Source organism: Crocuta crocuta, unplaced genomic scaffold (genome assembly GCF_008692635.1).
Source record: "Crocuta crocuta isolate KB4526 unplaced genomic scaffold, BGI_CrCroc_1.0 scaffold193, whole genome shotgun sequence".
NCBI lineage: Eukaryota > Metazoa > Chordata > Mammalia > Carnivora > Hyaenidae > Crocuta > Crocuta crocuta.
Genome location: NW_027529624.1, coordinates 2,966,794 through 2,977,358, shown reverse-complemented (window position 1 = coordinate 2,977,358; position 10,565 = coordinate 2,966,794). Strand labels below are relative to the sequence as shown.

Here is a 10,565-nt window from a genome sequence, read left to right as displayed (position 1 = left end):
CCCCCCCCCCCCCCCCCGGCACAAAGTGCTCGAATGTAACAGATCACAACACCCCCTGCAGCAGTCACATCACAAGGTTAAGGCAGCTGAGGGGCACAGATGTGCGGAGAGAGAAGGCTGCCAGCCTACACATCTACCCATGTACTCTACACCCTTTCGGACTGGGGGTATCAGCGGCCTAAGGACTAAACAAAGTTGAGAAAGACACAACTGTATCATGAGAGCCAATCCCGGCAGCAGTTACAGTCTGGAAACATGTCAGTGTCGGTAAGCTAACAACCGTGACTATGCCATCCCGTTACCATTTATGACAATCAGGTTTCCCAAAGGCACACAGGTGAGAGCAGCAGAGCCGCCCTCGCAGAGAGGGTGCGTGTACTGCAGCTTGTACACACCGCCCGACCTCCAGGTCTCTGGCATGGACATAGCTTTGGCCTCAGTCCCCTGGGGAATGAAAGGAAAGAGAAACAAATAATGAAGAGAAGTGCTAATCTCAAAAAGGATTAAAAATCCAACAGACCCCTAACTTGTCTGGAAATAAGCATTCCGTACGGTCCCCTTAATAAAATTTGTCACATCATTACCATAGCTAGTAATAAAATGTTGACAGAAAAATGTTAACATGTATTCTCCTCCATCAAAATGTTCAAATGGATAGAGTAATATCAGAGACAGGGACGGATTTCTCTCTTCAAGGACATTCTCTGCCTAGCAAAGCTGTATCGTTATTTAAGAACATACTTCAAATAGCACTGCGTTTGTGAGCCTTTAAAAACAAAAACAAAAAAAACCTCCCGTTTGCCTTTCCCTTTCTTTTATCCTCTAACATTCTGTTACCTCTATTGTTAACACACTTCTATTGTAACGCATTATAGTTTTTATTTTTATCTACTTCTCTCCCCCACTTATGGACTCCTGAGGGACAAGGACGTGTCCCAGTGTCCTCATATCCTAGTTCCTGGCTCAGATCATGGCATGCTGCAGGTGTTCAACCATCACTGACTTGCTCTACACCTCTGTTCCTTACAAAGCAGCCCACAGACCAGCAGCATTACTACCGTATGGGAGTAAGCCAGAATCTCGGGCTGTACCCTAGACTTACTAAATCCCAATCTGCATTTTAGTAAGATCCCCAGGTATTCTTAGGCAAAGGTTTGAGACACTCTAACTGTTCTCCTCCAGGACTCTGGCATCCCATATACGTCTCTCCTGGAATTTAACCAACATAGTGATGATTCGTGGACTTGTCTCTCTCCCCAACTCCTGGACTAGAAGCAACTAGAGGGCAGGGAAAAAGCACTGCACCTGTCAATGGTAGATACTTCTCAAATGGAGAATGAATGAATGAATGAATGAAGGGAATAATGCCCCTCTTCCTAACTGAATCTTACAACATTACTGGCAATTCAAAGCCATTAACATAAAAAGTAATCCAGAAAGCCATCCATCTAGACATGCCCACCCCACACTCCTGACCACAATTCACTGCGTATTATCATCATCTTTTCACCATAGTTGCCACTGATTCTATAATACAAACTGACAAAACTGACAAGAGAAATTTAAGAAGGAAAAAAGGAAGAGAGAAAAGGAAACATTTACTGACCGCCTACTGTATACCCATCACTGCATTCCGCACTTTACATTTAACACTCAGCTGCATTTAATATAGAGGTCTACAGTTCCACAACACCCTAGTGATGTTTATTAATACACCCCCATTCCCAATGGGAGACTGAACCCCTAGCACGACGTCTTCTGTCTGCAGTCTCACCTGAGGTATGTAACCGGACTCCAGCATGAGCAGATGTATTGCCACGATCAAGGCATCACTGGGACTGGCACAGTCAGCTGAGTGATACAGGATCTCTAATGAATGTGGCACTTGCCCCTCCACCGACTCACTGCAGAGCATCGGCTCCGAGGGACAGACACCTGTGGCCCCTTCCATATCCACAACATCTTGAACGGACTCAGTTTCAAACGTCTGGCTAGGCCCCGACTGAAAAAGATAACGAAATCAATGAATTCATTAAATAGACTTTTATTTTTACACAGTTTATTTTGTATCCTAAAGTGAACTCAGATTAGTGCCCAGAGCCAAAACACATTAGCTTCAGAAATGGGACACATTTTAAGTGCACCCTCCTAGATAAATGAGCCAGCAATGTACTCCCCCAACCTGAATTCCTGATCTCTCTCTCCATTAATCCTGGCCAGTATGCCAAAAACCTGGAAATCAACCTAGCCTCCTCCCTCTACCTCACTAACTCCACCTTCACTGTGATCAAAGCTTCACTGAATCTATGTCCAAGATACCTCTAAAATCTGCCCCTACTACTCCAATGGTACTTCAGACTCATTTACCTCCTGACATCCAGCAACAGCCTCGCCAAGTACCCTGACTCCACTTTGTCTTCCGAGACACCCACTGCTGCCAGAGTTTCTGACAACTAAGACTCCAGCTGTGGGAGGGCCTGGGTGACTCAGTTGGTTAACCATCTGAATCTTGGCCTCAGCTCAGGTTATATATGATCTCGCAGTTTGTGGGATCAAGCTGGGTGTCGGGCTCTGCACTGTCGGCACAGAGCCTGCTTAGGACTCTCTCCCTCCCAATCTCTCTGCCCCGCCCTACCTGCTTACATGGGCTCTCTCTCAAAATAAACACATACATAATCTTTTTTAAAAATCCAATTATGTCCCACAACCAAGCTTAAAACTTGTCAGTTATCTCCCCAGTGCAGATAGCAGCATTTCCCTAAATTGTGCTTTGGAACATGACCCTAGATGTCCTCGGGGAAAAAAGGTCTACAATCAAGTTTGGAAAATACTACACGCTATAGCCACCGAACCTCACCCTCTACATTCACAAAATACATCGTGGCATGACAGAGCTCTGAGAAGTCCAACAATAATGATGTGTGCATAATATTTAACCAAGAAATACTACCCCCCTTCCTCACTACTCAGCATCCTCAGAACACTTACTTATAATCTGAGGAAAGAAGGGTTTCATAGAGGACATGCTGTGAGACACAGGTCTAGAAAACAAAGTCCAAACTCCTAAACTTCTTAGCACACAAGGTCCTTCATCACTTCATCAGATCCCTGACTCTCGCAAGCCCACTTCCTGCCAGCCCCTTCCTCTACACGCCAGTGTTCCCCACCTCTGCAAAGGAGGCAGTGCAGACTACCTGCCTTGCAAAGGCCTTGATTACTGCACTTAATCACACTGTACTACACTTTCCTGATTTCACATCCATATCCTAAAAGAACAGACTACATGTCACCCACTTTTGTAATCCTAGTACAGAACCTGGCATACAGTAGGTGCTCAACAAATGCTTACTGAACCAACGCTAAAGGACAGAAACTTACAATTTCATAATTTGGTTTTGTCTTCAGTGTCTTCTCATTTGTACTGTACAAAAATTCTATAAAACAGTAAAGTCAGATGATGTTGCCTTTTCATACACACTGTAACGGACTCAGATTACATAACACAATCAAGATTACCAGCTAATAAAAATCTGAAATGAACCAAGATCTCCGGACTCACAGTCCAGGCTTTCAGACACAATATACTGCTTCACTAAGACTATGTTCCTTATATTAATTTTGCTCAGAAAGTTTGTCTCCTAAGCATGTGCTCAACTCTTAATGCAAAACACATGTTTCTTCTTTTTAAGGTCATATTTCTATTAAAGAAAGAGCAAAGGAAATGAAAATTATGTAGGATGAATGAAAGGATGGAAAAATAGAAGAAAGCAAAAGGCTCCAGAATGATTCCTCCAGAATCCGTAAGGACCTAGCCCTTACTGGCTTATGAAAAAGATCCAGATTCATGTGTTAAAACTTAGAGGCCAATGACAATTCATACTACCTAAAAAGGAGGCTCCATCATACTTCTAGGCAAACAGAAATTACTTATTAAAACCACTTATCACCTAAATTATGAAGCCTATAAGCACTTTGCTTCTTACTTATCTACTATACCTAACTTTGGGCCATTTTACCAACAGCTGTGTGGGAGAGAATCTTATGTGGAGAAAATATTTAAAAAAAAAAAAAAAAAAAGAGTTATTCTAAACTGATAAAGCCACGGGAGGAAGGTATCAGAACTCCCTGGTGAGCTTATCAAGCCTGACTCCCACTCCATGACAACCACTGACATTCTGAGCCATTCTGATAGTATATGAATAGTTATCATATTCTTCATGCATGTGGAAATGGGGGGAATGCTCAGCACCACCTCTTTAAACAGATCATGTTATATCACGTACACATGATAGGAACAGGTGATGAAAATGCACTTTAGGGCTAATATTAGAGTCTGATACCATGTTATTCCCATTTTCTATTAAAGATTGAAGAGGTACCAGAATTCCCAAATACACAAAAACAAAAAAAATTGATTACACTTAATTACAAGTAAAATTTTCCTATTGTTTCCAGTTTTACCCATCTATTTTCCTTTTTTAAAAAAAATTTTGTAAATTTTATTTATTCATTTTTGAGAGAGAGCGAGAACATGAGCAGGGGAGGGGGCAGAGACAGAAACACAGAATCTGAAGCAGGCTCCAGGCTGTGAGCTGTCAGCACAGCCTGAAACCGTGAACCGCGAGATCATGACCTGAGCTGAAGTCCAGGCTTAACCAACTGAGCCACCCAGGCGCCCCTCTATTTTCCTTTTCTAGTACTTCATTCTACATTTAATTATACTGTTTCAAGTACTTGAAGCATACTTAGGAGATTTCCAGCTTACTTGTATAGAGGGACTAAGATTTTACAGTCACCCTATATAAGTCTGAGAACACAAAACAACATGCATTTAGAAGTGAAATTACTAAAACTTGAAGCAATATTAATTTTTCAAAAGGAAACTAGTAAATATCACATATATCAGGAAAAGTTCCATCTTACTGGACACTTTTATACAGAAGTAAAAGGAATGGACCCTTCCACCAGAATCTCTGAATGCGTCTTTCAGCAAAGATGATTCAGAAATATAATTTAACTCTGTAGCTAAGTATGCTTACTTATTCCCTAAATTGCCTCCATGAGACAGAAGCACAGACACACATAATACTTCCTAAAATCATAAAAATACTTTGAGCTTTATAAATGCTTGTTAAACTTGCTTAATCTCTCTGTATACTATTACTAAAAATCTCAACATATTACCGACCTAGTAAAAGGCATTTCTTAATATCTGTCTATACGTATTACCATTTCAGACACAATGAATACTTATATTCATAAATGTTTAAGGCCTGAAAAAAAAGAACCCAGCAACTAAGCTGAAGTGGCAAGTACACACACAAAAAACAATTAACATGATTGCATATGTATTAGTATTAAAAAATTCAGTAAATAAATGTGATCATTTGTGCCATACAAGAAGGCAGGGTAATAACTAAGGAGGTGTTTACAAGGCAATGAAGATAATCAATACAAAGAAATTAAAGACGATCATTGGGCTGTGGCTGGCAGGCCTTGGAAGATGGGGAGAGACGGGAGGAAGGGAAGGCCATGCATCCCAGGTTGGTTGAACAGCCAAGAGCAAAGGTTAGAGGCAGTCACTGGTGGTGTGTGTGTGTGTGTGTGTGTGTGTGTGTGTGTACACGCACATATGCGCACACACATGAGAACACATGAATGTGCTGCGGGTACAGGGAAAATGATAAGGACTCTGGTCTGACCGGGGGTGACAGTTTACTGGCGGGAAGAATAGAAACTGGTCCTGAAAAGCTGAAAGACTAGGTACCGGAAGAGAAACAGCGTTTTCCTCCTTTGTAATATGACAGGGTTAGAAATACTTGGGTCTTTTTCAGCTCAAAAATCAGAAGCACTGGTGTTATCAACGACACAGAGCTACTACAGAGCAAGTGAACAACAAAATAAAAAACGTGTTGGGAAAAGATGAATGCAGAAAACAGACTGAAGGACAGACACTGGAAGCCTGGGAAGGAAACACTGACAGGGATTGTTAAGGGGCTGGATATAAGTAGACAAAAGTCATTCCAGGGTTTTAAGCTCAGGAAAACAGGGGTGCCACTGAGAGAAAGGGCAGCTAGTTTGAAAAGAGAATATTAATTCATATCTCCAAAATTTATGTTGGCCCAGAGTCTGAGGTAACAACATTTAAAATCAAGGCATAAATGTCCTGCAAACAATTTGGAAATAACAGGACTCTATAGAGCCTTAATGAGTGGAGCAGACCAGAGAAGCCAGACTGGGAATCGTGAGCTAAGAGGCAACAACAAAAGCCAAATGACAAACTATCTGAAGGAGCCAGTATATGAACAAAATAAATACATAAACACTGGGCTCTCTGGATGGTCCAACCATTTAGCAGTTTAAGAATTTCTACAAGAATACAATCTAAAACTAATAATAATAATTACCCTGATACGGAATTCAATCGAGGTGTTCAGTATCCTTTATCGATTACCCCATTTCTCATCCTGATATTATTACCTACCATATTTTCATCATTCCCGACATCAGTTTGAGCTGCCTGTCCTTGTAATGAATCACTCGGCTGTTCATCCTGTACGCTGGACTGATTGGAGCTGGCGGCCAAAGAGGGTTGGTCATTATTCTGGAGTGAGGAATGCTCTGAATCTGTGGATGAAGGTAAGTTAGGTGCTGGAATGGCATCTTCAAGAATCAAACATATCAAGTCCCCAGAAACAATCCCATATGAAGCCAAGGTCTCTTCATCTCCAGTGAGGGCATCCTTGTTGTTCAATGTGATTGCAAACCGGGTATCAGAACTGCCAAGAAAGATGGATAAGATAGTAAGAGCTACCTACCATTACCCACAGCTACCATTACCTTTAATACACTTGGAACACATATAAGATACATGGTATGGTCCTGGAAGAAATAAGTAATGAAAACAAAACAAAAATAAAAAGGAAGCCAAAGTTTTACAAAAACTATCAAAATAATTTTTGTTATCACCAAATGCCTAAGTTACAGATTTCTAATGGCTACAGTTCTAGCCGGGGGATAGGATACAGTAACTCTCGTTAATCCATGTTTTCATCAATTCCAAGATACACACTTTACATCCTTTGTAACTTGGCTATCTCTGAAACAGGGATGCTTCTTAAAAGTCCTAACACATCACAGCTTAACTGACATTTTTCTCCTTTAGTGTTACATAAAACAACATGCATCTTAAGAATGACAGCATCTGAGAGTCAAGAAAATATGCTCTTTTTAAAATTATGAGGGGTGCCTGGATGGCTCAGTCGGTTGAGCATCCGACTTCGGCTCGGATCATGATCTAGTAGTTCGTGGGTTCAAGTCCCACATCAGGCTCTCTGCTGTTGGCACAGAGCCCGCTCCGGATCCTCTATTCTCCCCATCTCTCTCTGCACCACCTCTGCTCACACTCTCTCAAAACTAAACTTTTTAAAAATTAAAAAATTTTTTAAATAAAATACAAAATATGTCACATCATTCCTCTGCTCAAAATCCTCCTCCAATGGCTTCTATCTGAACTTGGAATAGGATCTTTAACATGGCCGCCAAAGCCCAACATCAGACCCCTACCCACTTCTCTTCTCTTCTCCACCTTCTCCTCACTGTTCCCTATTAATATCAGCTGCTTATCCATTCCTCAAAACAGATCAACCTCATTGTAACCTCTTGGTCTCTGCATTTACTCTTCCAGATCTTCAAAGGACTCAGCATTCTTGTCTCAATTTAAATGCCACCTCTACAGAGATGCCTTCTGCCTAGCCTCCATCACTCTATTCCATTTTATGTTTTATTTTTATTGTAACATCACTATATGAAAATTCCTTATTTATTGATCATCTCTCCTCCACCCCCGCTACTAGAGTTTAAGCTTCATAAGATCAGGTATCTCATCTGTCTGGTTCAAAACTGTATCTCCAGGGGCGCCTGGGTGGCTTAGTCGGTTAAGCGTCTGACTTTCGCTTAGGTCATGATCTCGCGGTTCGTGGGTTCGAGCCCCGCGTCGGCCTCTGTGCTGACTGCCAGCTCAGAGCCTGGAGCCTATTTCAGAGTCTGTGTCTCCCTCTCTCTCTGACCCCGTTCACGCTGTCTCTCTCTCTCCTAGAAATAAATAAAACATTAAAAAAAATTTTTAAAAAACTGTGTCTCCAGCACTTGGCAAGTAGAAGTATTTGTGGAATAAATGCAACCAAAAAATAGCAGTTGAGACAATGAAAATCAAACTGAAATCGCGGCTACCTAGTCAATGTCCTTACAGGACAATCAGCTTATATCTGCTCCAAAATATTAGGCCCACATCCTAAATGAATATTCACAATCACAAAAAGATGAGTATAAACATATCCCTCCTCCTGGTAAGTACAAGGTCATCTTTCTTACTGATAACCAGTCATGAGGTCTTCTATAATGAAAACAACACAAATCCAAAAACTCACTGCTAAATAAGCGAACAGCTCAAATTAGCCTCAAGCCATGAACTCTCATCCCTTCCACATCACAGACTATCTGATTTAAGAGAATTACCATCATTTCACCACAAAGTGGTAAGTGGTAATTAACAAACCACTGCATAACTTTTTACAAGACATTTACACTCAGCAATGCTGACTTCATTAACTTCTTGAGAGGTTAACCAAGGATGTTCTTTGAAAATCATGTCTTACAATGCTGCACTCTCAAAAATGTTCACAATAATTCATTTTTCTTTCACAAGTAAGTACATTTTTTCTTACCAATTAAAATACATTTGGTAGAGAAGTTACTGAAGTTTTAGAACCTACCCCTGTTTATTAGGAAATAAGTAGCTGTGTTTGTTTTCAAAGAATGTTGAAAATCTGCCAGATGCCCAAAAAAACACCATCCCGACCAGCAGAAAAAAAAAAGAAACACGCCTCAAATGAATTATGTTCATGGATCATCTATCTCAGCAAAAGAGTTTTTTTTTTTAATAGTATCTAATACAATGTTCATTCAAACATCTACCTGTAGAAAAGCTAAAGAACTGTATGATTAATAAAAACACTGGCCTTCCCGCCCCGTTTAGAAAAAGGGAAAAGCTATTTCTAAAGTAACATATAGCTTTCCAGGGGAGTTAAAAACTGGTGTTCTGAAACTGAAAAAATATTTAAATTCATCAGGAAAAGCCATCTTAGAAACACAAAGCCTTTTAAAGATATTTTATGGTAATCCCAGATCCACTTGCTTAGCAAAGACATTTTAAAAATAATAATGTCATATGGACATATTTTAAAACTGCCTGTTTATTAAAAAAAAATGAACATGCTTTCAGAAGAATAAATTTACTTTCATAAGCTGAAGCTTACATTCCTTTCAGTTAACCAGCCTCAACTGTAAAAACAAACCCAAAGGGGAAACTAACTTGGGCTCTTTAGATAAACAGTCCTTTCAAGACGGTCTCTCCTAATTTAAAAAAAAAAAAAAAAAAAAAAAAAAAAAAAAAAAAAAAAAAAAAAAAATTGTAATAATAAATATATACATACATATGAAAAATCTTTTAAAAAGAAGTTAATTTTGAAATTTTCTGGTGAGGTAATGATACCAGCATACAAAATGCTTAGGTTTTAACATCAATAAATAACAAAAGGCATGTCACTTAAGATAATGTTCAAAAGTTCAACACCTCATTTTTAATTTGGAGAAAAACACGCTTACTTTTAATATGGTGTCTTACCCCAAAAAGTGAAAGGGTGAGAAGTTCATAATATCGCTTACTTTACTGAATTCCCCCAAGTGAAAAGTTATGTCCTATAAAAAGGATCCACTTAATTAACAGAAAGGTTTTCTTTTGAAGAATTCACCTAAAAAGCCCCAGGGACCATGTTTATTTTTTTCTTAGCGCACTCAAATTCCAAATTTACTAGCTCAGCAAGTGAAGAGGACCATCCTTATTTTTGTCCCTCTACTTTGTTTACAGTCCCCAGAAAATTCTCTCTTGGAAGCAAAGCGGTCTCATTTGCAACCTCATAAATTAATAGCAAAATCTGATCCTTAATTTCTCAATGTCAACTGTCCCCAAACTGCAAGCTCTCCTGGGTCATCCCAAGGCCAACGTTTATCTTAGTTTTGGCAAAAACCACATCTCGCCCAGGGGAGTAAAAGGAGATGACAAACGCCGACAGCCCGCACTCCTGGAAAACTCTGCGGCGGGCAAACCAAAAGTGCGAGCACTCAAGGCGGCCTCGAGCTTAGTGCGGCCCCAGCAGCGGCCCGCTCACAGGTGGCCTCGACGCAGGGCGGGTTTCTAACTTCTTCTAGAACTTTCCAGACTTTCCCCCCCTGGAATACTGCGACAGCTGGAGACGATGAACTTAAATCCCAGAGAGCCTGGAAAGGTCTACCCCACACCAAGCCCCTCATTTCCAACTTCACACTTTAAAGGGCGCGAGAAGTCTGCGCCGCAGCCGGTCCCTGGTTTCTTCTGCTGCAGAAACGAAAGCGAGGGCTCACCCTGCAGGGAAACGGGGCCCTCGGGACGCCGGGCCATGTCCTCCGCGGGCCGGGAGCCTGCGAGCTGCAGCGCCAGCGCCGCGCCCGGCCTGCGCGCGTCACAG

At 40.9% G+C, this 10,565-nt stretch overlaps 1 protein-coding gene across 1 annotated transcript in view; it reads right to left on the bottom strand.

The window, feature by feature from the left end:
• The window catches only part of FBXO7 (F-box protein 7), a 21,023-nt gene extending 10,464 nt beyond the window's left edge, over window positions 1-10,559 (bottom strand). Inside the window, exons 1-4 of the mRNA XM_077762028.1 lie at window positions 10,462-10,559; window positions 6,485-6,627; window positions 1,775-2,002; window positions 303-444 (exon numbers count right to left, since the gene is read on the bottom strand). Of these exons, the coding sequence (XP_077618154.1) occupies window positions 303-444; window positions 1,775-2,002; window positions 6,485-6,627; window positions 10,462-10,498 (550 nt within the window). The 5' untranslated portion in view covers window positions 10,499-10,559. The remainder of the gene's footprint in view (window positions 1-302; window positions 445-1,774; window positions 2,003-6,484; window positions 6,628-10,461) is intronic.
• Window positions 10,560-10,565: the final 6 nt, after the last annotated feature.